The sequence below is a fragment of the Punica granatum genome, chromosome 6, assembly GCF_007655135.1.
Source record: "Punica granatum isolate Tunisia-2019 chromosome 6, ASM765513v2, whole genome shotgun sequence".
Taxonomy (NCBI): domain Eukaryota; kingdom Viridiplantae; phylum Streptophyta; class Magnoliopsida; order Myrtales; family Lythraceae; genus Punica; species Punica granatum.
In genome coordinates this window covers 9,946,701-9,974,600 of record NC_045132.1, presented here as the reverse complement: position 1 = coordinate 9,974,600, position 27,900 = coordinate 9,946,701, and the positions used below count along the sequence as shown (strand labels likewise).

At 37.6% G+C, this 27,900-nt stretch overlaps 4 protein-coding genes across 6 annotated transcripts; 2 read left to right on the top strand and 2 right to left on the bottom strand.

Annotated features, from left to right (window-relative positions):
* Nucleotides 1-101: 101 nt before the first annotated feature.
* LOC116210864 lies at nucleotides 102-5,387 on the bottom strand. 3 transcript variants are annotated; one of them, XM_031544971.1, is made up of 13 exons: nucleotides 5,220-5,387; nucleotides 5,065-5,127; nucleotides 4,916-4,969; nucleotides 4,724-4,822; nucleotides 4,141-4,239; nucleotides 3,472-4,062; nucleotides 2,375-2,782; nucleotides 2,021-2,082; nucleotides 1,833-1,935; nucleotides 1,643-1,722; nucleotides 1,183-1,491; nucleotides 797-1,091; nucleotides 102-467 (listed from the first exon to the last, which is right to left on the bottom strand). In XM_031544971.1, exons 1-12 carry the CDS (start codon nucleotides 5,283-5,285, stop codon nucleotides 1,040-1,042), a joined length of 1,986 nt encoding a protein of 661 aa, XP_031400831.1. In that variant the 5' UTR covers nucleotides 5,286-5,387; the 3' UTR covers nucleotides 102-467; nucleotides 797-1,039. The 3 variants fall into 3 exon arrangements, with proteins under 3 accessions (XP_031400831.1, XP_031400829.1, XP_031400830.1); XM_031544969.1 differs by having other exon boundaries at nucleotides 2,315-2,782; nucleotides 5,220-5,386; XM_031544970.1 differs by having other exon boundaries at nucleotides 802-1,091; nucleotides 2,315-2,782; nucleotides 5,220-5,386.
* A 1,839-nt stretch (nucleotides 5,388-7,226) lies between these two features.
* LOC116211950 (pentatricopeptide repeat-containing protein At3g50420) lies at nucleotides 7,227-10,063 on the top strand. Its single transcript, XM_031546498.1, has one exon. The coding sequence runs from the start codon at nucleotides 7,277-7,279 to the stop codon at nucleotides 9,410-9,412; it is 2,136 nt and encodes a 711-aa protein (XP_031402358.1). The 5' UTR covers nucleotides 7,227-7,276; the 3' UTR covers nucleotides 9,413-10,063.
* A 370-nt stretch (nucleotides 10,064-10,433) lies between these two features.
* LOC116210352 (GDSL esterase/lipase At2g23540-like) lies at nucleotides 10,434-12,330 on the bottom strand. Its single transcript, XM_031544219.1, has 5 exons — nucleotides 12,000-12,330; nucleotides 11,759-11,889; nucleotides 11,310-11,558; nucleotides 10,959-11,214; nucleotides 10,434-10,867 (listed from the first exon to the last, which is right to left on the bottom strand). The coding sequence occupies exons 1-5, from the start codon at nucleotides 12,277-12,279 to the stop codon at nucleotides 10,638-10,640; spliced, it is 1,146 nt and encodes a 381-aa protein (XP_031400079.1). The 5' UTR covers nucleotides 12,280-12,330; the 3' UTR covers nucleotides 10,434-10,637.
* Nucleotides 12,331-16,196: 3,866 nt separating this feature from the next.
* Nucleotides 16,197-19,277, top strand: LOC116212135. Its single transcript, XM_031546709.1, has 5 exons — nucleotides 16,197-16,271; nucleotides 16,845-17,142; nucleotides 17,787-17,936; nucleotides 18,703-18,775; nucleotides 19,045-19,277. The coding sequence occupies exons 1-5, from the start codon at nucleotides 16,197-16,199 to the stop codon at nucleotides 19,055-19,057; spliced, it is 609 nt and encodes a 202-aa protein (XP_031402569.1). The 3' UTR covers nucleotides 19,058-19,277.
* Nucleotides 19,278-27,900: the final 8,623 nt, after the last annotated feature.

Below are 27,900 nucleotides of genomic sequence, written 5' to 3'. Positions count from 1 at the left end.
GATCAAACTCCCAGTTCAAGGGAAACAGACACAGATATAATCCAGTCTAGTTCATTATCTCACCCTTTTCGCATTACTCAAATCATGGAGACTGCAGGATATAATAGTGAGACTGATCCTACGAATGCATATAACCTTTTTCTGAAAGTGAGAACACTAAAGACTGATTAGTATCTGAATCTTAAAAAACAAACTTTCCGAATCAACCCTAACAGAGATCGCAGGATGCCACTATAGTTGGGGAAAAGAGAGGATCGATTTCTTACATGGACTGTCAAAAAATATTGCCATGAGGCCCATACTGCAACAGAATGATACTTCACGTCCCACCAGCTTCTTCAACATCTGGTCTTAATAAGGTGAAAGTATCTCCTTCCCTCCAACACTTGTTTCTATCAACCTCTAAAAACCTCATCTGGAAAACAGCTGCCCCGGTTCTTTCCCCAAAGTTCCAGTACGCCTCCATCCTGCATAGGAAACCAAGAGTCTTCACAATTACGAATTTAAAGAAAAACCATTTTCCTTAGGCCCCATTCCAAGAGTTGTAGTCAATCTGTAGTGAATTCTCTGAGTATCAGCAATAATTTCAAGTTTTAAATTCGTTGTTACAGGGCATAAGCACAGACATCTCATATATGAAGATGACATCCCTTTTTGGTCTTCTGCTTACAAGGTTCAGGTACCTTATCTGATCATGCATTAGAAAATAATTAAATTTTGCCAAATACAGGACTTCATATGACTATGCTAAAAGATACAGTTTCGACAAGTGAAATCAACCAGCTGCTTTTAATACCTTACATTAGGAAGCCTCAAAAAGCCTTATGGATCTTTGATAGTGACATTTCTGCAGTCCCGCCAGTAACAAGAAAATCCATTTGCTATGCTGTTGGCTTGCTTGCCCCAAAAGCCTTCACCCGTCGACATCAGCTTATTTAACATGATACCTCAAAAGGCTAATATTATCTGGGAATTGGAAACCCTTCTTGATAGCCTTGACCCCTTCTTCACTGGACCGCTAGAGTGCATGGTACGCTTTTCAGAAAGTACACTTTTGCTGCTGGTAGCATAATTCTTGAAATTCCATTAGACTGCAAAATAAGAAAGTTTGTGAGATTCCCATGTTCATCTTCATTAATTATCAGGGACAAATGGAAAATAATTGGCATAGAAAAAACGAACCGTTTCAGAAGCGCTTTAGGATTATATGGAAATAAATTCTTTTGATTTAGACTTTCAAGTGAATCTTTTAAGGAAAGGAGACACCGTTTAGCTTCCTCAAATGGCTGCCCTCTTATCTTCTGGTTCTTGTAACCATTTACATGGTCTCCATCGAGGTGCTTCACACGTGGTAGTAAAGATGATACATCTGCCAGCTCATTTCTGCCCTGCATTGAAGGTTTCCTCCTCTTGGAAGATGGCTCTTCTGTAAAATCGTCTACTTGAAATTCTAGGAATGCCTCAAATTTATCCAATATCATTCGGAGGCACCTGCAGAAAATGGTGACACAAGAAGCATAAAATGCAAAACATGTGAGATGTTCACCAAGAAACATCATGGGGTTGAAAGTCCGAGATCTAGGGTTATCATCACAAGTGACATGCGCAATAATGGGGCATAAGGAAAAACTTGAGACTGTACCTCAAAAGATACTGAGCGCAACTAATTCCAGTGTCTTTGGATATAAGATAATCAAGAAGCACTTGGTGATCATAGTGTATCTGCTAACAAGAAATTATATTAATTGAAGAATACCTAACTGAAGGTGGGCAATCAAATGGGAGGGGAGCAAAAAAAGGTGCATTTGGAGCACAAGGATGTGTAACTTTACCTCTGCAAGAAATATATGGAATATTGTTATGGGATTAAAAACATCTGAGACGTGAAGGAGAAAATCTTCCTCCATATCTGGAAATCTCCTTTCTTCGCATGATCTGCAAAGATAGCAATGCTTGTAAAAGAATTATGGCCAAATTGCTCAAGAAGAAACAAGCAAGATATTTGGACGTAGAAACTCACTCTCGGGTCCCATTTAGCGGTAACTTAAGCATTTGCAATAGCACTTTGAATAGTAGATCATCCTAACAGCCAAAAGAGATACAAAAATTTAATGTTATCTGCTTTTGGGTCATCAATTAAATTTATCATCTATGCTAAAAGGACTCATGCCACTTCCGTGATGTCTTATTTCCAAAAATAAAGAATTGGCTCGAGGAAAAATTCATAATTAAAAATTCCGAAGTCAGAAATTTACAAGAACAAAAGTTTAAAAGTAATAGATGCTAAAAGCATATCCAAAAGCCAGCAACAAACCTCATGCATGTATAATTGCAGGAGGGATGAGGCAAAGCCGATGTTCTTTCCCAAATATACCTTGTTCTGGCATAGATTCTCAGCTGCAACATTCCTTTTAAGCCACTGACTAAGATCTTTCAGACCTTTCTTATGATTGCAACAGTTTAAAACTAAATTCGAGCCCGACTTTGGAGCCACACAATTGCATTGTTTGTCAATTCGTCCCTGTAGGTTGAACAAACCGAAGCAACACCTCAAGAAAAGGTATGTAGCCTGCCTCTGTATATGGGGGATGCTTAAAATATGCATCTTTTTATTGGGCACAACAGATGCAAAAGGAGAGCCCTCAAGGCTATTGGTACTGAGATTATGAACCTCAGCAGTTAGGTCCCACAAGAATTCATGAAGGTAACTATGGAGAAGCTCCAACCATGAACCAAAATTGCACTGGAAATCATCTGGGATGCTGAGCCTTATTGTTAGCATCTGTAAATGCAATTTAAACATGGGTTAGATGTTGACATGGGAGAATATGCAGTTGAATGGAGAGGGGAATGGCCGAATGACATAACATCTAAATACCCGTCAAAATGGATGTAACAATGCTTTTGCATTTGGAATCTGTAACTAATATCACTACACGCTGGCTAAAAATTCTTTGTTGATAGAAAGAGTTGAACAATCATTTCCAGGAAGTTGAGAATGGAGAAAATAGCTACATATACAGATCAAATATCGAATTCTAAATTAATGGAAACAAAGCAGAGAATTCTCAAATAGAATAAGCCAGAGTCAAAGTTTGATCACAGAAAAATCAGATGAAAAACAATAAAAATGTGGATCTTTCTCTTCTATATCTAATAATAGATTAGTATCTACATTGGAAAGACTTAATTGGAATTTGATCTTGTAAAATTTAGCACATTACATTAATCCACATGAAATGTCACACGTTATATAAAGCTTGAAAATGTCTAGCTGAAACTAGATAACAATATTATCGATATTTCTGGGTTGGAAAACAATAGAATTTATAAAGCACCTCAAGCAAACATAGAACGCTGAGTGTATATGATTCCATGTCATTTTCTCCATTTTATTATCAAATCAATTACATCCAAGATGTCCGTGACAAGTATTTGCTATATAATAAAGTCAAAACTGGAGAAGATTACCAGCAACTTATGTCGGAAGTATACCAAGATGCATGCATTGGCATGGCCCTCTTGCCCACAAAGACACCAGTAGAAAAGCTTGGGCACAAGGTCACTGATGGAGCTAAGAGCCAGATGCCGGCTGAAGGAACCACTTTGAACTTCCACAGGGACGATTTGTCCAATGACCGAACATAGTAATTGAACTAAATATCCAAGAAATACATGCTCAAGCTGTAGGCTATGCCCCATGGATAAAGAATCAGACCTATCACCATTTTTATGACCTCCATTTTGACCAGCATAAATCTCATCCAATAAATCTAAAGGGATTTTTAGAAGAAAATAATTTAGGGAATCTAAGTATGCTTGTACAAGATCATCACAATCTTCTTGCATCAAATTTTTCCAGATACATCGTAAGACTCTAGTTATTTCAGCGACAGCAAGACAGCCAGCATTTTGCAGGCAAGGTTTCTTGAGAAGTATGTAACTTTGCAACTGGCTTCTTGGATCCTCATGTCTTGGTGTTGAGGGATGAGAAGAAATGTTTGATAGCGATAATTGAGCGCAAACAAATAGCAAGTTGATGAAAAGGCGCCAATTGCTTTCCTGCACAACAAATTCAACAGCTAAGATGTAGGAACAGCTGGTGAAATGAGCAAAAATCTAGGTAGGATTAAGCAGTACTCTGTGACGCATAGATGCAGAGACAAAGTCGGAAACTGCCAAAAGAAGTTTGCCTGTTGCATGTCGAACATGTCCACTATCGACCTTCAGCAAAACCATCTGCTCATAGTAGCACCACCAGAATGAACCAAGAAAATACCATGCAGTCAAAACACCGGAACAGCGAAAAGCAAATAATACTAAAGCAAGTAGCACATGATGGGATTAGTATGCAGGGGGGTTTGGTGTAAATGGAAGCAGGAGCCATATCATTCAAACTCTGAAAACTTCTTACAAAAATTTCTATTATATGTAAATTCTAACTTTTTTCTGCCTCTAGATAATCTCTCTCTTTTCTTGATGAGTTAGGTAGTCTTCCCCGGCTTTACCCATGCCTAGTACATACTTCAAACAAAATTTACCCTATTAGAATCTGATACCTGCTACTTTGGATTCCTGCTTATATATCTTATTAAGTCTCATTAATGATATTATAAGGACCACAAAGGTACTGATTAGTTGCTAATGCACAAAAGGCACGGGACTGAACTTGCTCCGCACTCGCAAGCATGTAATGATGCAATAATGTACATAAACTGCTTACCATGTCGCAGACAATATCACATAAACACCGACATTCCTCTGAATGTAAGTCGAATTCACCCGAACTCTCATGGTTAGGAGCAGATTTAGCCTCTGTCTCCTGTTGAAGCATTAAAGAAGCAGCAGTTGAAAAGCCCCTGAATGTGATTAAACTGTGCTAGTGTGTATACACAAGAGTATGGGAGAGACGAACACTATCCGAAGAGCAATCGAGTTCACGGGTCCAGAGCTGCACTTGTCTCAGAACCTACAGATTTCAATTCATTCAGCAACACATAAACCGCGAATTTCGCAGAACATAGATGGCAGGGGCAGAAGCAAATGCGAGGAGGAAGAATGAACCTGCGAGACAGCAATCAGAAAGTTCTTCTCATCTTCTCTGCTTGAGACAGGAATCTCGCTTCCCTGAAAATGGGCAAAAGCTTCAAGAAATGGTTCCTTCCTTTGTTGCTGGTAACCGAACTAGGAACAAGTTGCAGACTGAAGGAAGCTCTTACCGTGTAAGGTCCGAGACTATCTCCAATCAGACGCCATATGCGCTGACCTTCAGGGTTTAGCGACATTTTCCCCCGATCCCGGACAGGACGGAAGAACGGTTCTCCCTACTTTCTTCTCGCCGCTCCGGCGACGTTGCCTAGTAACTGCTGGTGCCGCCGTCTTCTGTTTCCGTTGGTTTACGTAAAACTAAAAAAGTCTCCAAGTTTTCAACAAACTAAAAATGCATCCTCACATTTTTCAATTGTTGTAATAAAAGACCCATGATTCTAAATTGTTACTGATTTGGCTTTTCTCGACGTTTCAACAATAGATGATGATTGTTCAAAGTCTAGAACAATATGAAAATTACGAATTATTTTAAAGATTCAAGCTATGCATCATCATTGTATGCGGTAGAACATCGATTGCATAACGAATTACTGTCATCAAATCTTTAAAACGGGTTCTAAAGTACGATGACCTCGAATAGACCCATAGTTCTAAGTTGTTGCTGATTTAGAATTGTGTTAATAATCCTTCTTAAATTTTATCACTTTTCCTGACATTTTCAGCACTACATGATTTTACAAAAATTATGAATTTTAAAAAAAAATTAGGGCTACACATCGCTATTGTATGCAACTTAACGTCAGTCGGATATTAAATTACTGTCGGTCTACCACTTGCATCTGTGAAAATGGCACTTGCATCTGTGAAAATGGTCTCTAAAAGTAGTAAATATACGGTGACATCGACAAAGGTCAGGCTGATGAAAGGTGGCCCATCTCTCGACCATCCAAATATCATGATTAAACAAGGTCAAGAACAGCAAATCTATATCAATGTCTTCAATATAAAGGTAGCTCTCCATTAGGCACATCATCATCATCATGTAATAAAGAATATTTTAAAATTTCTTACTCTCCACTGTTCTTACTAACTGAAAAGGAACGATTAAGAATGATTCCTAATGAGATTTTCCACTTTTTCTTTTTAATTTCATATGATATTATCTTTTTTTACAAATGAGAATCATAAATTAGGATGGGATAAAAAGGAAAACGGAAATAAGGGAATATAGAGAGTCTCATAGGAAAAAGAAAAAAAATCTAAGTCCTCTTATTCAATATGTTCAATTTTCCTAAAACCAAGCTATCTCCACCATGTCGATAAATGTAATATATAAGAGATTTGTTTTTACCAAATGGATAAGATATAATACAAATTTACTATGTGAACATTTAATGCTTCATATAACATAGTAATCTATATAAAGTTATAAGGTCTAGTGTTACATGTTAATTATTAAGACGCAATAATATGTCAGAAGAATTTAAATTTAGTAAAAACAAAAGGCCACTACCTTTATAGTTCAAAAAATATGCATTTGGTAAGGATAATATATGACAAGGTTATATAAAAATAATATCATAGTTTTATCATAACACATGATCAATTTTGAAATATTATATACTTTTTGTGTATATATTAAAAAGTATATTAGGTAAAAAAAATTGCAAAAATTATATGGCGCAAACTTATCACTAGTAATGTCTAAAGCTTGGTTTGGAAATGTTATTATTGAAATAAAAGTGCTGAAGTATAATTGCTCAAAAATAAGTATTAATTTTAGATTAAGCAAAAGCATTTGGAATGTAATAATTGAAACTTGTTAAAATTAAGAAAAGGCAATAATTAATATTTGAATCAGAAGTAGAAGTAGAAGTAGATTTTATGAGCACATATTAAACTGTTTGAAAAAATCACGTTTACAATTGCAATTTTGCTCCAAATCATGGTTTCAAAAACTTTAACCGAACACCAAATCTGCTTTATAAAGAAAACTGATTATAAAATCTTATACTATACTTCCAAACGAACTCTAAGAATTCCATTTTAAGAAAATTTCAATACCGTAATAATTCGTTTAAACTTGGGATGGAATTTTAATTATGTTAAAACATTGGAACTTTTCCGTAATTATCTTTCTTTTTCTAATTTTTGTTATCTTTTTGAATATTTGTAGTTTAACCCCAACTTTTTCTCGGGGTTTGAAGGAATCGATCCTTCTGCTTGAATGCGACCGTATCATTACTGGGAGTCGTCTTTCTTGGCAGCGCTCATTCGAAAATGCTCCTCCGTCACCTCGCTCAGGGAGGCGCGTCGTCTCCACGCTCTCATCCTCACCGCCGCCCCCAATCCCGGGTCCCCTTTCCTCAACAACAATCTTATCTCAATGTACTCGAGATGCGGCTCGATGGACGACGCACGGCAACTGTTCGACAGAATGCCCCTGAGAACCACTGTCTCTTACAATGCTGCGATCACAGCCTACTCTCGGGCCCCTGGTCACGCCTTCTCCGCGTTTGAGTTGCTCACCGAGATGGGGGCTCAAGGGCTTTTGCCTGACGCTGTGACTTTCACAAGCTTGATCCAAGCTTCGACCGCGCTCGGGGTTCGGTTTTTAGGATCATCGCTTCATGGGCGTGTTGTAAAAATGGGGTTTCTCGAAGATAGGTGCATTCAGACATCTGTACTCGGAATGTACTCGAGCTATGGGGATTTGGAGTCTGCTGAGAGAGTTTTCAGGTTCATGGTTGAGAAGGATGCGGTTGCGTGGAATTCAATGATTCTTGGGAACTTGAGGAATGAAAGAGTTGAAGAAGGGCTCCGTGTTTTCCTGGAAATGTTAGTTGCTGGTGTTTCTCCTACACCATTCACGTACTCGATGGTCTTGAACGCGTGCTCGAGGTCGGGGGATCACATCTCCGGGAGGCTCGTCCACGGGCAAATTATCACTTCTGATAGTGAAACTGATTTGCCTTTGCAAAATGCGTTGCTCGACATGTACTGCAGCTGCAGGGACACCAGCACAGCCGCAATTGTCTTCAGTAAGATGGAGAATCCTGATTTAGTTTCATGGAATTCCATCATCTCTGGGTACGCTGAGAATGGATATGGCGATATGGCCATAGAGGTTTTCATCATGTTGCGGAGAAATTCATCTTGTGAACCAGATGAATACACTTTTGCTGCTGCCCTTCATGGGTCCAGTGCTCTGTCTACTGATCATTGTGGTAGAATTCTTCATGGTCAAGTTATCAGAGGAGGTTTTGAGTGTAGCGTCTATGTTGGAAGTACGCTCGTGTCCATGTACTTCAGCAGCAGCGAGAATGAATCAGCTAGAAAGGTTTTCAATTGTTTGTCAGAGAAAGACATCGTTCTCTGGACAGAGATGATCACAGCTCACTCAAGGATGGGCGATGCGGAGGGCTCAATAAAGTTTTTCTTCGACATGTTTGCGGAAGGACGGCATAAGGTCGATAGCTTTGCTCTGAGTGGAGCTTTAAGTTCTTGTGGCAACCTGGCAATTTTGAAACAAGGGGAGATGATCCATTCCCAAGCTATAAAAACAGGGAACAATATCGATGATGCTGTGTCTGGCAGTTTGATTGATATGTACGCCAAAAACGGTAACCTCCAAGCTGCTGAATCGATATTTTCATCAGTTTCGAGCCCTGACTTGAAGTGCTGGAATTCGATGGTTGGAGGATATAGTAACCACGGTCTTCCCGAGAAAGCACTTGCGCTCTTTGAGAAGATACTCCTACAGGGTATGATTCCGGATCAAGTTACATTTCTATCTGTGCTGTCTGCCTGCAGCCACAGTTGTTTGGTAGAAAAGGGAAAGTCCCTGTGGAATTACATGCGAAGTTATGGGGTCAAACCAGGCCCGAAGCATTACTCTTGTATGGTTAGTTTACTAAGTCGAGCAGGATTGGTTAATGAAGCAGAAAAAATAATAGTTGAATCACCATTCTGTGAAGGTCGTATAGAACTGTGGAGGACCCTGCTGAGCTCTTGTGTTGAGAACCGGAATTTACAAGCGGGAGTTCATGCAGCAGAACAGGTCCTGGGTTATGATCCAGGAGATTCTCCAACTCTCATCTTGCTCTCGAGCCTATATGCTGCTTTAGGGAAATGGGATCAAGCCGCTGAAACCAGGCAAAAGATGAGAGGGTTGGAAACAGATAAAAGGCCGGGGCTGAGCTGGATCGAGGCCAACAGGATTGTGCATGTTTTCTCTTCTGGTGATCAATCGCACCCTAATCTCGATGAAACCCACTTTGAACTCCTGAGGCTTCACGGGAACATGGTTAGGCCAGAAGATGATGTGTTTGGGACAAGGATTCATCATCAACAGAACTACTGAACTCAACGTTCGTATTGCTTCGGGATGTTTACAGTGCATATCGAGGCCAACAGGAGTGAACCCTTGACGTTGGGTGATTCACAAAGTGGAGAAGGGTCGAGTAAATTTAATCATTGGTTTTCCCATAGGAAGTTTCCCCAATCCATGCAAGAAAGATGGTAATATGTTTATGATCATCGTGGAGCGCCAGCAACATTGGGTGAGGATGGTGGCTAGCACACGGTAAGCCCTCGCCACGCTAGAACCGTTGAGGAAAAAAAAGGCACTGAATCATATATAATATGAAGCTTTTCCTTCGATCAAGGATTTGCAATCGCAACCAAATGGGCCACATTTTCTGTGAGTAGACCGAACAGAAAAATATAAATAAAAAGGTCACATTGAGGAACCAGTAAGATGAAGGAGTGTGTTTAGGGAGAAAAACCAACCTCTGAGAGGTAGGAACCAATGTTATGGAGTCGTGGGCCTCATTCCCAGGTTCCGACCCCGGCTGAGTTCGTCAGTCGGAGTGCTGAGCCAGAGGTCATCGGCGACCTTAGCTAGAAATTTTAATATTTATTTTTAGATTTGATTCTCATATATATACCGAAGCATTCGATGAGTTGCTCAATATAATCAATTATATTCACGTGGATTGGCGGCCACAAGATATGTTTAATGTCTGATCTTCTTTTCTTTAAAAAATTGATGTCTCTACTCTCCATCTCGTATTACTTAAAAAAAAAATTCCGATATACACCCTGGTTTAAAGGCCCCAATCAAAGTTTGAGTCAGGTCAGTCCACTAAGAAATAAAACTCTCTCGGCGTGAATTTTCTCTATTCACAATACTCGAATCTGATATTAGTCAGAACTCTCATTAATATGTAAATGGACAGGTCTCCGAAAGGAAAATTGAATAAGCTCTAACCATTGATGCTATGATAGAAGGCCTATAACTAATGTGACTGGAATATAAAGCCATATTGGGTTTCCTTCGATAATCTCAAAAGAGTAATGATGAATAAGTTCTCTAGCAAAAATGACCATGTTATCTATATTTATTCTGCAAAAAGTCCAATCAGATCAACGGGAAAGCTTTTCGTACACACCGTTATATCGAATAAAAATTAAGGCAATGCTCTCAATAAACAAGAAATGAATTTCACTCAGCTAAGTTATGATCTCAGCACGTCTGAAAGTGCATATATGTTGACGCATCTGTACTCGTAGATACATAATAATATTCATGAGAGGTCCCGAAGTTGCCTGAGATTCATCGGGGAAATGAATCTTTTGTCTGTTCCATCCAGCAATTGCTTGGCAAGCAACAGATTGGCAGCCTCGCTGGGGTGATACGGGTCCCAGAATACGTACTTTGAGTGATCGCTGCACATACTCGAGGTCGGTCCACACGGGATTATCCCTGCAAATTGGCCCCCGTTACCACAACACGCTTTACTTGATGTTTCAAATCCTGCATGAACAACCAAACCATCTCTTGTATTATCTTCAAAGAAAAAATACATCTACGGCATATACGGTGAGGCAGGCACTTAATTAGTTACCGTATTGGTTGTAATTCGTGATGAGTTCCATCACCAGATCGTACACATTTGCATGGACGAAGGTGGCTCCAGGAAGGTCGTTGTTCAGCTCGGAGAGCAAGTCCTCGAGACGGATATTATACTGTTGAGCAAGCTTGTTGGGCAAGTCCACACACTGGTCTTCATTTACTTGGTTGATGGACTTCTGGTACGGTATGCACCCGATTGGTCCGACGTTCGACACCACAAACTTCCTTGCATCCAATTGATATAGCCTCTGTGTCAAGGACAGTGAAATTGTGTTCATCAAATTGATGAAGTTATTGTAGCATAAGAAAATGCAGAAAAGGATTTTGAGCTCGAGTCACATACTGTTAATTGATCTCTCAAGTGATTGATCATATCATGGATGAACGAATCTGGGGTCTGCGTAATCCGAGTACCAGTTGAGAGGAGAGGGAGCAAGTAATTGTTGAGGAAATCGTTGGCACCGATTGTGACTGAGAAGATCGATTTCTTCATGATGTAGTCTCTCGCTTTTGATGCCCCGAGGAGCTGGTCAAATTGCTTCCTCGTGATATTGAAATAGTCAATCTGAATATCCATACCCAGTCTATTTATCTGCAAACGGTATCCGGTGATTCTTTAATTAAACGAAAGGATGTTCTCAACAGAGGATCTCATGTGTACACAATTGTGAAAAGTAATGATATGCGATGCACATGTCTATATTAAAATTTCACGACTACAGGGCAACAAGCTATCGCATAAGAGAGGGGAGAAATGTAAGAAAGGAAAAGTTTAGGGTGCTGATTGATTACAAAAATTCTTCCTGTTGCATTGAGAATTCCTCCTCCACCGGAAGCATAGTTCACTCCATGGAGGATTGCTTTGCCTGTGGAGTTTGGAGCCAAAAATGGAACGGCATAGTTTGGTTGTCCCAACTCTTCTCCTGCAGGCACAAAAACGACCATAACCAAAACTATTCGACAAACCGATAAATCGTAATATCACATGATACGACTAATCATTCAACAGTTGAGGCAAAGGGAGCAAACGCACCAACAATGTCTGCAATTGTCCGGCCGTTAGTGTACCTTCCGGTGGGATTCCCCCCTGAACCCTTGAAATCACAACTGTTTGGCGGGATATTCGCCTTCGACAGTGTCGGGAGATAATTGTTGTTCCCGGAATCTACTAAAGAATCCCCGAATATGAAGGAAGCCCCGAGGCCCGATTTATTGTCCTGCGCTCTGATTACCCCGGAACATTCTGAACCAATAGAGAGTATTAGAACCAAATATTTGATTGTTGCTCCATAACATGTAGAAGTAGAATCCATATCGACGTCGTGTTGTTATCTCCCTGATCCACACGAGAAGGTTTTCCATCTATGGGTATTTATTAACCTAGTTTGGTGAAACTTGTAAGCTTTATTTTATTGTGGATACAATTAATCAATTGTTTCCAAACTCAATATGTTGGCCATGGAATGAGAGTAACTATATATGTGGAGGGTCCACGATCAATAATGAATATGGGGGTGGTTCATCTACATTTCTATTGACCGGATTGTTTTTCGAAATTTGTCGAATTGGGGTTTCCTACAAGCAAACGTGTCCCAATTTATTTTATGGTCCGGAATCAAGCTTAAAAAAAAAAACGAGTAACAAAAAAAGAAGTTAATAAAATAAGATTAGCAAAAAGCGGCAGGAATTAGTTGTCGTTGTTGTTATTTTTTTTAATTTAGAAGAAAATCTTAAATGACCAACCTCACATTGATGTGCGAGGAAAAACTAATAAAAATTCTTTAATAAAGAATAACTATGGCCAATTATCCGAGTGATTAACACCAATTTATCTATTTCATACAATTTAATTGATTCTTCCTCATATCATGTGGCGAGATAAGACCACCCAAAAACTTCTCCTAATAAAGGATTCTTGAGAGAGATAAGTTCAACTTGTAAGAATTTAATCAGGATCTCGTATTCTTAAATTGAGGGCAATATCACTTCACCAAACCTCAATTATCAGTGTATGCATTTGCGTAATTTTGGTGGAAAGCCAGAGGAAGTGCATATCAGATTCTACAACCTCATAGCCTACTCTCATTAAGTCTGGCCAGTCAATGTGCCTGAGATTTCGTGAATTTATTGACATGTGAAGTGTTCCCATATGTATCTAAGTTTATATTCCCTTCTTACGAAGAAAGACTATCCGTCTTTTAGGGAAAATTTAATAAGAAAATAAAATGCAAACTTCTACCGATGAAGTTCGATACCTTTTGATTTGAGTTTTTTTTTTATATTGAATATCCGCCTTTTGATTTAAGGTTGAGGACGAGCGAAATGATAGTGCATAAAAAACTTATCCTCTTTTATTTTTTTGGCCACAAATTATCCTTTTATTTTACTGCGTCTTAGAACCGAGAGGAGGAAAAAAAAAAAGACGAGAAATCAGTTATCTATATGAATCGGATTCCATCAAGGATGTCAAGTTTGGCTGACATAAAAACCGCAACGAAACCGATGTTTGTTATTGATGAGGCGGGTGGTTGAAGTGCCCAATAGCTCCGGCGTTCATAAATTCATCACAAAACCTAAGAAATACAAATTATTCGTTAAAAAAAGGATAAATAACGAATTTGTTTTGTGTACTCTGTTCTGGCTTTTTTGCTCTCTTCCTTTTCTCTTTGTTTTCTTTATTTAATATTTCTACACGCATGATTCTTTTCTCTCCAAATTAAAGAAAAGAATTCGACATATATAGGCTGGTTGTGCACGCGGATCACGTACGAATTTATATCGTTAAAAAATCAAACAAAAATATTAATTAGGATGTCATTGACTCTAATATTGTTTGCAGTGCTGGGGCATATCTAGTGTGTTATGAGTACTTTTTTTCCGGTTAAAAAGAGGTTCAAGACCTAGTACAATGACGAATAAATCATAAATAACTAATAGAGGGGCACGGGTAATCCTACTATATATCGAACCTGCAACTTATAGATCAACAGGTGATGGCGTGCGTCATGCGCTACACTCTCTTTTGATGAGTACCTAGTTATTTGATGCTAAGCAATTGGATCTTAACTCGTTGAGAGCATTATGTCGTAATCTATTGTTGTCGGATTTTGGTGAAGGGAGAAATGTGGTTTCCAATCCTTCTGAAGAGAGAGAAAACTAGAAAACTTGTTTTCCTTTCTAAATGGATTCTTTTAGTAATGTCTAGAAGGACTATGTGTATTAAAGAGATTCAATCAATGAAAGTAGGTAATCAACTAATAAAGATACTTCAATAAACGAAGAAGATGTATATAATGATGGAATTACAACATCAAGAAAGTGGGATAAACAACTCAAACCAAAATTTTAGAGGATGACCTACTATACTTTTCATCTAGTTTAGGCTCTGACTCATGTGTGAAGTTACCTGTAGACGAAGTAGAAGGAATGCAATCACATTGAAACACTCTAAGCGAATAACCGCGGGATGAGGGCGAGACCTTCTATCAACAAGTTGATGCAGTCGTGACTGTGTCATTGAGGATATGATCATGCCGCACAGATTTGTGAACTTGAATCTTTGAGGGGATCACCATGCCGTTACAAGATCGTTATATCTAAATTACTCATATTCCTAAGGATAAAAGCTTGTCTGAGCTGTGAAATCTGTAGAGATTCTGTCTGTTAAATGAGTTATTGGTTCTTTGATCCTGCGAGATATTTTAGTATTTATAGATTTTCCTCTCACTTTAGCGGTTACAAATCTCCTCTTCGATCTTTTGAGAGTATGGGTTCCTTATTATCCAACTGGCCTTAATTGCAATCTTATCCCCATGTGATAATTATCCAAAACTTTGACCTAGTCCACCTTGGATAATCTTTATATCCTCAATCAATAACTGCCCAATAACCACGATGCAGAGACGACGTCATGACTACTCAAACTCTAAGACAGTTGAGATTTGGATACGACGTCATCACCACTCATATTCTAGGAGATAGTCAGTCACATAATATAAATAATGCAACACCATCTACAGTTATATGCAGATTCTGCATTGTGCTTGCTCTGAATCTGAATCTGTTTGCTTTGTCAAAAATGGCGCCGTCCTTCTGGGATTCCACTAATATTACGCCGATACCCGCAGACTTTTTATAATTTATAGAAATGCCATGAAACATTAATGACCTGATTGGATCATGTGGCAAGGTTCTAAAAATTATTTCATTCTGGCAACCCCTATATATCGTTATGAAAAGCAAAATGATTTCCATGCACTGAATTGCACTTGTATATCAAATTTTAGTTAAATATTTATAGGATAAACTAGTGATAATGACTCCATCAATTAAAAATGTTTAATGATAGAACATACTAGAGTAATAGATTAGCTGGCCCAAATGGCCAAATTGAAGACGCTAGAATACTAATTTTTGTAAACCCAAGAAACTGCGAACTGTGTTTTTATCCTACGAATAGAACTGTCTAGGAGCAAGTGGTGTGGGTTGTGTTGTGGGTTAAAAACTACTCCAATTCTGCACGGATTTATGCATACTAGAAGAATAGCCGAAGACGCCCCAACCCCAATTTGGGAGATCTCAAGCGACATTGAAGCCCATCAGCGACCTCAATCAGGGATTGAGTGGCTATCGGAGACATCCTCAAACCCTATTTTCAGGATATTACTAAAAGGCGTTTGACGGATTACCAGTAATCTTTATTTTTGTGGCAATATGAATTACCTCAAGAAAGATTACCACTACATAGGTTACTAGGCATCCACATTATAGTGTTTGGTAAGCTAAAAGTTGCTCAATTTTCACGACTGGACATGTAAAATGTTATGACCAAAATAACCTTACAAAAGTTAAAATTTATATATTATATTATAAAAATATGGTGGAGCGCAGGCCGTGGCCACCATTGCCACCGTCCATGAAGCTTTAATGGAAGCTCAGAGGCTTCAATGGAAGCGTTTGAGCTTCAATTGAAACCCACAGAGGCTTCAATTGAAGCCTCCCCGCTTCGAATTGAAGCATGGGGACTTCGATAGAAGCTAGTGAAGCTTTCAAACGAAGCCTCCCCGCTTCGAATCGAAGCATGGGGCTTCGATCCTTGAGTCTTCGATTTAAAGAGTAGGGGTTTCGATCGAATCCTCTGTTGCTTCAATCGAAGCTTCCTTGCTTCGTTGTGCTCTGAGTATGTCGTCGGTCGGACGATTGGAGGAGAGGTTGCCGGTGGAAGTAGGAGATGGTCGCTGAGAGGGTGGTGGGCCTGGTGGCAGAGGTGACGAGAGTGGCAGCAACGGTGGAGTCGTTCTGGGAGGTGAGAAGGATGAAGAAGATGAGGGTATTTTAGGCATTGAGATGGTCATGTTGGTGGCAATCTATTTGGACATCCCTTCCCTAGGAAACGTGGATTGCCACTTAAATGGTAATGTGGATTGTCTATGCAAAATAGATTGCTACTTATAATGAGCAACCAAACACAGTAATAAAAATAAGATTGTCAGCAATTTTGGATAGATTATCCCATACCAAATGCCTTCTAAGTGAGATTCTCAATTGGTCACTCTTGACCTCCATCCGAGGTAGGGCCGGCAATATTTAATACGACACGATTACACGACACGGACATGACACGGAGTTAAACGGGTTTGGGTTGGGTATTTTTGATATTCAGGTTAAACGGGTCCAACCCATTTAGACACGATTAATAAACGTGTCTTAGCGAGTTGAACCCGTGTAACCCGATTATACACGATTAAACCTGTTTATTTAACTGAGTTTAATCGTGTTACTGTAATCGTGTAACCCATTGACCCGTTTATCTAGCTGAATTTACGAAAATATCCTTAGATTATCCCTAATTTCGAAATTTCCTTCCAGACTGCAGTAGGCAGTAGGCTTGAGCTTCCACCCGGTTTCAATTTTCACACGCCCCCCCCCCCCCCCTTCATCCTTCATCTTCACGAGTCGAAGCCCTCTGCTCAGACTAGCTGACCAGCCGAAGACGAACCCGCGAGCCGCGACCCTCAGGCCCTCGACTGCGACCTCGACTCGACCCCGCGACTCTCGAGCCCTCGATCCTCGAGCCGTCGACCTCGAGGTCTCTGCTTCTCTCTGTGCCTCCAAAATCGAAGGAGAAAGTACAGATCTTTCCCCCTTTCCGACCTCAGATCACCTGCCGGCGGCAGGTATCATTCGTCTCCTCCGATCTTCTCTTCCCCCCTTCGCCGCCTGCTTGATTTGAGTAAAAGGTGGATTTTTTTATTTGTCTTGCTACCCTCTCGAGTTGTGTTGGAATTTATGTGTTAGCGTTGTTCTATCGATCTTGTTGTTTTCTCAACCATTTCGATTTTAGTGCTTGCTTGGTGCTCTTACGGTTAGTTTCTTGGAGTTAACCTTCTACTCATTCGTCGTATCTAGGCTATTTGTTTATTTATGAACTTATAGAGAGAGGGAAAATCTTAAAGAGAGATGGAGAGAGCTCACGAAAAGATTGGAGTCACAGAAGAAGATATTAACAAAGACTAACTTAGATTACAGTGGTGGAGCTTTGTTTTTTTATTTGTTCGGGTCCTATTATCATGGGCAAATCTCAATAAAATATTTGCATATGAGAATCCTCTTTTTTTATCATATTCTCATACTCTTCATTCCCAACCTGTTCAATCTCAAGAGCTCACATAAGACCAATTTAAATAAAATTTCATAAATATATCAGCTCTCTCTTTCTTATACTCTTCAGTCAATTAGCGATGCCAGCTTCTGAAATATGTTGATTTTTATAAATCTTTGCTCCTCGGTTGTCCTTTTGACATAACATTTCTCTTTGCAGATTGGCTTAGTTTGATCGAATTTTGCTTTCTTGTCTGGCATTGGAGATTGTGGGCAGAATTTAGTAAGTTGGAAGCCATAGCGCTACTGGTCAAAGGATTCGGGAGAGGGGAGGCAGTCTTACGCTGCCTTGTGCTACTACTCAAAACAGGTAACGATTCAACTATAGTCTATGCAATGGCAATTTCATGTCTCAATAGCAAGTGAAGCTCTTGCTGGTCTGGTTTTGAAAAAGCCATCCCATTTTATTGCATTAGCATGTGGGAATATCTCAGCCATGAGGTACCAGGACTGCCACTTCATCTTGGTGCAAGCCTTTTCTTATTGGTTCTGTTTTTTACTTGTTGCAAGGAACTGCATCCATTTTACAACTTGTGTTTTGATCAAGTGAGTTTGTTAATGGATTTTGACTGATTGGGAGTGAAATTTTCAATCTGTTGTAAACATAAATGGAGATTTTCATGGTGTTGTTAATACCTATTTCTTAAACTTTTCTTAAACATAAATGGAGTTTTTGAATAGCTAGGGTTAACTTATCACGAGATTTTCCATGCCTTCCAACTTATCAACAAAGTGCCCCTACCAAATATTTCCCCAAGAATTGACGCCCGCCGAGTTCATGACTTACATGCCATTTTTTGTCCCCGTAACTACATAATAAGAAAATCTTCGTACTTTGCTTAAATTATTTGGTGAAAAAAGTTGTCTTATTTGAGTGTTTGAGCTGTGGCAGCTTTTTATTTATGTATCTATGTTTTATGGATAACAGCATGGTCTATCTCGCTCTATCTCAGCAGTTCAACTCTGTGTTCGTGACTCTTTGTTTACAAATCTTAAGTTCTATTCTAACATTTTCAGGCCACTTCCCCTTTAACTCATGGACAAGTGAATGTGTTCATGATGTGTCTCTTTTGCAGTTCAATATCGTATTATGTCAACACATGGACTTGGATGCGCTAGTTTCTTTGTTGAATATCAAGGCAATTTAAGGTGAAGACTAATATGCTTTATTACTTTATTTTTTCAATCCATTGTGGCATGTATCTTGTTTATTTTTGTTTTAAATAATGTGAGATAAAAGGATTAGCTGAGAAGCAGATTTATTGTTTGTAAAGCGAATGCCTAAGTTTTTTTTTTTTTTATTTCAGTTCGACTCTAATACTTTATAGTAAGGGTTGGATTATGCTATCAAAGTTTCTTATTAGATATAATTTGCTGCAATCTGTATTTGATGGATCGTGTTTTTCTTGTTTCTGCAGGAAAACATTCTGATATAGGGAGACTTGTATCTTTGATGGAGGATTACAAGTCAGAAATTGAGGAAAGCAGCATGGGTGAACCTGTATAATTTGGATGAGTGTTTGACAATGTTGAAGTTGAAATCTAAGTTTGTATATTCCTTCAGTTCTTTTTGCCCATATCTTCAATGTTGATTTTCATACTTTCTCCTATGAAAGATTCGTGCCCAAATCTTGATTCTTTTTTCTTCTCATTTCTTTTTGGAAAACTTTAAGCAGGTCGTGTTAACGTGTCCAAGTAATCGGAATAAATGGATAAACGGGTCGTGTTAACGTGTTCGGGTAACCAAGTTGAACGGGTCAACGGATCGTGTAAACGTGTCTGGGTAAACGGGTCGATCGGATAAACGGGTCGTGTAAACGTGTCTGGGTAAACGGGTTGATCGGATAAACGTGTCGTGTTAACGTGTCTAGGTACCGTGTATAATCGTGTCATGTATACGTGTACCTATTATGACACATTTCGATAAACAGGTTTAAACGTGTCGTGTACGGGTTGACACGGATATAAACGTGTCGTGTACGTGTTTTTAAAACCTGGCCCGTTTAATAATCGTGTCGTGTATGGGTTATAACTTTGATGACACGAACCTGTTTAGACACGACACGTATAAATATGACACGATACGAATTGCCACCCTTAATCTGAGGGTCATCAGTTAGCTAACAGGGAAGACCCTGACTTCCCAACAGATTTAGATCCCTCAACAACCTCGATTAAGGTACTGGTTGGTGGGGCGCCCAATCCCCTTCTTCGAATACTTCATTTGGTTTTTTATTTAATTTAATAGTTATTTAATTAATTTTATTGAACGCCCACAATAATTACACGTGCATAGGAGTTGATAAACCAAATGCCACGTCAGCTTTCCCCGCATATCAGCTTCTCATCTTTTTTTGGTAAAATGCATTTGTCCCTCTTGAGGCTTGAAAAAACGACATTCAACCACATTTGTTCAAAAAATATGCACTTAGTTTCATTTTGACTTATTTGATCAAATAATTATTTTTGAAAAAAATACTAAATGAGATCATAATTTTTGGGTCTCTTTTTCTTAAGACCCACATTACGTAAAATCTTATTTTTGAAATATTTTCTTTATTTTGAAAAGTAAAAAAATTGAGAACACGAAAAAAAAAAGTAGTTAAAAAATACGATCAGGGGAAAGTAAAGAGAAGAAAGGGCGGTTGAGGCATCACCATCTACCGTTACCCAAGGCAATGTCAAAGTAGGAAGCTAGAGACATCATCTTGCATGATGGTGGCTAAAAGGCAAGTCATCGAAGATGAAAAAGATACATCCACAGACAAGCATGCCACATTTTGAACTATGGTTATGGGATGGAGGTGACCCTGTCGGTGACTATTATCTGAAGCAACATTTTCGGAGGTCTTTCTCCTCTCTCTTCGCCCGCCTTTTTTTTACTTTGATTTTTTTTATTTCTAAAATTACATAACATATTTAAAAGTAAGAAAGGATTTACACGAACTTTATAACACAAGGAAAATAGCAAGTGCATGGTCTTAAGAAAAAGATTCAAAAGTTATGGTCCAAGTTTATATTTTCATGAAAAAAAAAAGTTGGTGAAATAAATCAAATGGAGTTAAGTGCCTATTTTTTAAACAAATGAAATTATGTATTATTTCTTCAAACCTCAAGAAAGGTGAGTACATTCTACCTCTTTTTTTTTTTTAATGAAAAGTTAACGTCGCACTATTTCGTATAAAAAAAATTATATGCTAGCTGATGATATTAAAGCAAATTGTATTGTCTCTTGCAAAAATGACGAAAACTATGCTCTATGTTGTAATTTTCATATATAAAATGTAAATTCCCCATAAAACCACATGAATTATCCTCTTTTTCGAAAATGTTATATATTTCAAACCCAAAAAACATAGTCATGTTACTTTATTTTTTATTGGTGTGTACGAATATTTGAAAGCCAGTTGGGACCCGACTAATTCAATTCGGATCGGATTGGCTCGCTAAAAGGTAAGGCTCTTAAAATCATGAATTTTTTTCATTCACAATATCAAATCTGAGACCTTATTTAAGGGAATAAATGTCGAGTTGTTTGAATTAACTCTTGTTGCATCACTTTTTTAATAGATCAAACCAATACCTAGTATTTTTCAAATCTAAGTGATATTAGGATCCGAAATTAAAGAAAATAATAATAAACATAAGATTATTAAAATCTAAATTAACAAACTTTATTTGGTAGCTCTAACACGTTAATCCTTTATCTTCTATTTAACTCGTGAATGATTAAAATGTCTTCTTGGTCCGTTCTCCTAATTCACAGCTCAGCTTGCTCATTGGAGAGGCTATTGGTCTAATTTATTTGATCAAGACAGACCCATGCATTAACGAGCTAGAGAAGGCAGACGAGATTGCTGATCGAAGAATGTGGGGGAATTCGAGTTCAATCAGAGAAGGTTAAACCTATAACATTAGGTCTTGCAACAGTAGAATGCCGTTGAGAATAGTATTTCGTTTTATTGTTGATGGAATTCGATTCATTACGTATATCAAGGGCATGCGTGCTCTTTGTTGCAAGACTTGAGGGTTGCAAATTGCCGGTTGGGCCCTCTCCAATTGAATTTGAATAGCTTATTACTTGGATCGGCAACCTCAGATCCACTCTCTAACTTGGCCAATGCGTACCCATGATCAGTCGAAGAGTTCAGTCAATTGCGTCTTCAATGAGCATGTATGTTGAGATGCGAAGAGAAATAAATGACGTAAGAAATATCGTCGGCTAGAGCTATCGAATAAATTTATTTATTTATTTTTTTAATATTGGATTCAAATCTTATTTAGAAAAAATTATGAGGTTACGTAACTTTAGGTGCAATTTACCATATATAAAAATAATGAATAGTAAAATATATCAAGAAGATCGCATTATGTAAAAACTATTTATAATTAAATTATATATAAATAGTGAACAGTACAATATGTCAAGAAAAACCAAATTTTAACAGTGAAGGTCGTGGAATATATAAAAAATAATGAACAGTAAAAAAAGAAAAAAAATTGAAATTCGTGAAAGATATTTCGGCACCAAGCATCTTCAAATAAAGCGGGGCCTTTCCTAGAAATGAGAAAAGGACGTCAGAAAGAAGTAAAAATGCCACCACAAAATGGGTTGTAATAAATTAAATTCACTATAGGTTGCTGAATCAAACTTTAACCATGGAATGAGAAAAATATTTTGAAATCATAAGGAAACCAATAAAAATATGGGATTCGATAGCAGAATTTGAAAGAAATCTTTATTTTATTTGAGAGTGTGGTGGTTGTTGTATAAGTGCTTATTTTTTCGTTAAAGCAGAAGCATTATTTTGTAAATTCTTTCAAAATTATAGTTTGTTTAATTTTTATAGTTAAAAATGTGATTTTCTCAAGCATGTTAACAGGTACTTATAAAAATTATTTCTATTTATTTTCTATTTTAAAACATTAATTTTAATTTCAATAGTTTTAAATTACTACTTTCCAAATATTTTTCCTTATTCTAAAATTACACTTATTTTTCAACAATTATACTTCAGCATTTTTTTTTCAGTAATAGCACCCCCAAACCAAATCGAAATCAAGTTGATTGGAAGCACTGATGATAATTTTGCAGATCCACATATTGGCAACTGAGGATCATAAAAAAATATATGCACTCCAAATCTTAGTAAAAATAAGAAAAAATAGTAATGTGTAGAAAAGGATTTCATTATTTCAAATTGTGTAGATCCATTCATATGGGACCCCAAAAATATAGACTTTTACCCTACCCAAAAATAATAGGGCAAATGTTCTAAAAAATTCACAATCTTTATATTTTTTTTTACGTTTTATCACAAATTATATTTTTTTGGCTAAGAAATACATGAATTTTACTTTTTAGTCCCATTTAGTATCTGTCCAAATTTCAGTTAGTTTTACCGACGTGGTCGTTAATAGATGACATGTGGCAAATTGTCATTAACGGTGATTGATGCGGCAAGTCATGTTATCAGAAAATATTAAAAAAATATGAAGCTTGCGTAGCTAGATCGGTGGCCTCCATAGTTGCCGTCTATGAAACTTCGTCGGAGAAGCCATCAAATCCTCTGTGTGCTTCGATCAAAGCACAGAGGTCTCAATCAAGTCCTCTAGGATTAGATAAAAGCCACATAGGGCTCGATCTCGGACTTCAATCGAAGCCCCAAAGGGCTCAATCATTGCAGCTCGATCTCTCTATGCACAAAGGGCTCAAGAAGCATCATAGAGGGCCATTGACGTTGTTGTTCCAAAAAAAAATTCAATAGAGAGACTGAAGATAACGACAAAAACGAAGTGCTATAAGGCTCGACCGAAGTCACATGAGGTTCGATGGAGCCCTTTGTGTGCATACAGAGGGCTCGATCGAGCCCACTATGGCTTCAAGGCTTTGATCGAGTCCTGTGTGGTTTTGATCGAAGCACATAGAGAGTTGGGTGGCTTCTCCTATGAAGCTTCATGAGTGGCAGCTACGGAGGCCGCCACCTTCCTCTCTACCTCCAACTACCTAAGATTCAATTTTATTAATATTTGTTTATAACTAACATGACTCGCCATATCAATCACCGTTAGTGACCGTTTGTCACGTGTCATTTATTAATAGCCACGTCAGCAAAACTGACAGAAATTTGGACGAATGATAAATGGGACGAAAAAATGAAAGTTCGTGTATTTATGAGAAAAAATATAGTTTGTGATAAAACGTAAAAAAATTGTAATCGTGTACTTATTAGTCAAAAAATATAATTCGTGATAAAACATAAGAAACCTGCTATTTTTTTATGACTTTGTTGTGCATCTTGTGGAGTCTGAGGTTGATATTAGACCTAAAGAAGACCCAACTCATTTTCACAGGTCATGAACTATGAAATCCTCTCTTTTGATCAGATGCCATGAGGGATGAGCTAGAATCCATGATAACGAATCAAGTTTGGGATCTCATTAGGGCAGCATCTATTGGTTGCAAGTGGATCTACAAGACCGAAAGAGACGCATCTAGTTAATGTGAAACAATATAGGACTACATCCGTTACTAAGGGATTACTCATAAGGAAGATATTGATTTTTATTAGACCTGCTGTCCAGTTTCAAATAACTCGCTTATAATAATCATGGTTTTGGTGCCTTGTTTTGTATGTAGAGTTACACACCATATGGATGTAAAAATAAATTTTCAATGGAGATATTGAATAAAGTATAATGAAGCAACCTAATAATATTAATGATGATAGTCACAAAGTGATGGAGGCCTTGGGTTTGATTAACACAAGTGACACTCTTCATGCTCTTATATTTCCACCCTATCTATCTCCTTTAGGATATGCACGGATTCCTTTATAATAAAAAAGAAAATCTATATATGAACTCAAACAAGTATGTCCCATTGTATTTAAATCCACAAGTTTAACATGAATCTACATGATGGCCTAAAATTGCATTAAAGTGAAAAGGTTATTTTATACCAATATAAATTTTTGTTGTTACTACACTTATCAAAAAGGAATTATTGTTACTTGAAATGAAAAGGTTATTTTATTTCAATATAAGCGTCAAGGCACAAGTATACACAAATAAAATATATTTACAGTGATTTCCTTATAAATAATTTTACACTGCGTAAATATAAAAAGAGAATACGGTGTGGCTAAAGGGAATCCAGGACTCGCGGGAACAGGCAGCCTTATTAGAGACTCGGATGATCGATGGGTTTGTGGCTTTGTGCATAACGTGGGATGGACATCATCGGTGGCCGCTGAACCTTGGGAAGTGAGGATCGGGCTGGAACTTGCATTGGAATATCAGGATCAGGATGTTGATCCTAGAAATCGGTTCACTAGTAGCATGCAATGTGTTCATGAGGGGGGATGTCAGTGAGGTATCGGGATGCTACAGAGAACGGCAAGTCCACATTTGATATACGGATCGAGAGGGTAATCGGTGTGCTCATTGGCGTGCGAATTCTTCGCTGCAGTACCTTACTTAGCTTAGTCCTGCTGGCCTGCAATTATTGTTATTTGAGGATGTCTACGGGACAAAGTTTACTAGACTTTGTATTGCTTGATCTCATTAATTGATGGGCTTCGGCCCTAGTATTACCAAAAAAATATAATGTGATAAATTATATTCTGAATTTTTTTTCAAAATCAGTGGATTAATCAGTTATATATTATGGTATATAAATGTTGAATGATACGACGTTTCGAACATCATTTCGATAATACTTACTTACCTGTCAAATTTTTTTAGATTTTTTGTTTTAATTTAAGAAAATTATTATCATTTATTGTTATATAGTAAATCGGGAAATAAAATAAAGTTTTCTAAAAATAAAAAGTTATCTCAATAAATAAATAAATAAATTCAATAGTAAATTACAATTTAGTTGATTTTCGTACTTACCCGCACAATTCGCAAACCTGCACCTTGTTTTAGCCTATAATTTTGGCCTCGTAAGAAAGTTTAGTTTGACTACTAGCAGAATATGTAAACTTACAAACGAAGAGTTGATGATTTGATACAATAAATCAAAACCGGTTCATAGGAAGAGCCTTGAACTAATAAACCTACACGAGCCCTTAAATGTTGCTCATTGGACTATGTTTGTTTAGGTTATGTAGGCCCATTTCATCCCCCACTCTCACCCCCTCTGATTTTCAGAGGAAGATGGAGATGGACCAGCCCGAGGGCCTTGCTCTTTGTATGCCTTTTCGTTTTTATTAACATGAACCAGAACTTTTATCCGTGCATAGAACGGGATTACACATAGTTTTGAAACTTGCGTTAATTTCCGTTATGAAAATGTACCTGCAATGCAATTAAAGGGGCAGTGTTTTTTTTTATCTTTTTGACTGAGAGAAGGGGGTGAGAGAGTTATTTTGAACGGAGTGATGCTAGTTAGCAAACAGCAATTACATCAGAATGACAGTTTTGACCCTAAAATTATGGCATTACTAATGAACAATAGTGGAAGGCATATATCTATCTTTGGTTTTTTGGTAGGTACTCTATATATCAATCTATCAAAAAGTTTACTCAATCTATATCATCTGTTATTAATTACACAATTACCGGCTTTGGACAAATTAGGTAATTTTATTAAGTAACCTCTTATATCCAGTTTTCTCTCCCTCTCTGTTTTTTTCTCTCCTTGCACCCGTATTCAGCGGTAGATTGAACACTAAATATATATATATATATATATGTATATATCATGACATTTATTATAATTTATACAAATTTTTATTAATTTTTATATGAAAAAGGCTCATAGATTTTATAGAGAATTGCATAAAGAAAACTAGATATTGATCCGTGCTGTGAACGATACAAATTAAACTCATGTAATTGATTAAAAACAACTAAACTAGAGGATTATTTTGTTTGATCTTTATCTATTTGAATGTGGTATTCGATAATATCAATTATAATGTGAAATAAAATGATATTTCTAAAGGGAGAATTTAAAAAAGAAAAAAGTAATTATGTGAATGGCTGGAGTTGAGGCACCTTGGAGGAGAGAGAATGAAAGAGATTGAGAAAAAAAGGAAGTGGAGAGAGGATAGTTAATTTTTTTGATTTTACCAATTTAACTTCATTTTAGTGGCTAAAATAAATTGAAATATACCGCGTATGGGTAAGTGTGGAAAGTGAATGTTATGCCAAAAGCATCTTCTTCTTCTATACCGTAGTGACGCACACTCTCGTCTGTTGACCTACATGTATCCTTTTATTAGTTATTTAAGATTTCTAATTCATTATACTACGCATTGGGCCTCCTTTATAACTGAAAAATAATATAAATAAAGCGATCCAATAAATATTATAGAAAAAAATATGGTGGTAGTCTTGAAAATTTGTCAATTTCTAAAAGTGAGTCCTAAAAATTTAAATTTTCAATGTCTACTAAATATGATACTTTTGGTTCATCCCATAACTGGTTGTCATGGAACTGCAGATGTGGACTTCACGTTCTTTAATTAGTCCCAACTGATCGTTAATTATCAACAAGGCAATTTTTTAATGACAAAAAGTTTTGACAATATTAAAATAAATAAATAAAAGAATCCGACAACAACCCAGCCCAAGGGGCTGGGCTTTTGAAAAAAAAATGCTGGAGAGGGGACTCCAGGGCCTTCCTGGGAGTGGGACCCCCCATCCATTTTCGACGGCCACCAACCTTTCATTCGAAATTGTCGGTAGCCTCATTGGTTCCCAACAATCTCAGATGGGGGTGGTGCCCTTCCTCCCGAAATCTAGAACCACATTAGGGTTTTTGTGGTTCTTAGTTTTGCGGGATTACGGTCAAGCTAATGGCCTCACCCCCTCATCCAAGATTATTGACACCCTTAGTGGTGGTCTGAGACCTCTAGTATGGTCGACGATTTCTAATGAGGAGGTGATGGCCGTGAGCAAGGCCCCTCTGCTCCCTTCTCGCGCCTTTTTTTTTATTATTATTTCCTTCTAAAGAATCCAGCAACAATCTCATTCCGAGGGTGAGAGGTGCAGACAAGCCCCCCACCCCCGACAACCACCCAGCAAGACATGTTTTTTTTTCTATGTGTAAAAATTGTCACATAAGCAAAATTTAACAACGTAAAGTCTCCTCAGCATTACCATAACGGTCGGTTACGAAATGGACCAAGAGTGTCTCATTCAGCAAACATTTAAGACTTGTTTTTGAAAAGTAAAATTTTTAGCACTTACTTTTTAGTTAGGACCACTGCTATAATTTTCCATAAATATAATAGAAAAATCAATTTATTTTAATACTAGCA

Bases quoted from the DNA above. Each gene is read 5' to 3' on its own strand.
- LOC116210352 (XM_031544219.1), bottom strand. From the start codon at position 12,279: ATGGATTCTACTTCTACATGTTATGGAGCAACAATCAAATATTTGGTT. The intron at 11,890-11,999 runs GTGCGTTTGCTC...TTGTGCCTGCAG, and splicing joins GACAATTGCAGACATTGTTG to GAGAAGAGTTGGGACAACCA. The intron at 11,559-11,758 runs GTAATCAATCAG...TACCGTTTGCAG, and splicing joins ATGCAACAGGAAGAATTTTT to ATAAATAGACTGGGTATGGA.
- LOC116211950 (XM_031546498.1), top strand. From the start codon at position 7,277: ATGCGACCGTATCATTACTGGGAGTCGTCTTTCTTGGCAGCGCTCATT.
- LOC116210864 (XM_031544969.1), bottom strand. From the start codon at position 5,285: ATGTCGCTAAACCCTGAAGGTCAGCGCATATGGCGTCTGATTGGAGAT. The intron at 2,783-3,471 runs GTAATCTTCTCC...TTGCATTTACAG, and splicing joins ACTTCCGACATAAGTTGCTG to ATGCTAACAATAAGGCTCAG. The intron at 1,492-1,642 runs GTACAGTCTCAA...CATTTTCTGCAG, and splicing joins TGCGCTCAGTATCTTTTGAG to GTGCCTCCGAATGATATTGG.
- LOC116212135 (XM_031546709.1), top strand. From the start codon at position 16,197: ATGGTCGCTGAGAGGGTGGTGGGCCTGGTGGCAGAGGTGACGAGAGTG. The intron at 16,272-16,844 runs GTGAGAAGGATG...AGACTGCAGTAG, and splicing joins CGGTGGAGTCGTTCTGGGAG to GCAGTAGGCTTGAGCTTCCA. The intron at 17,937-18,702 runs GTAACGATTCAA...TCTCTTTTGCAG, and splicing joins TGTGCTACTACTCAAAACAG to TTCAATATCGTATTATGTCA.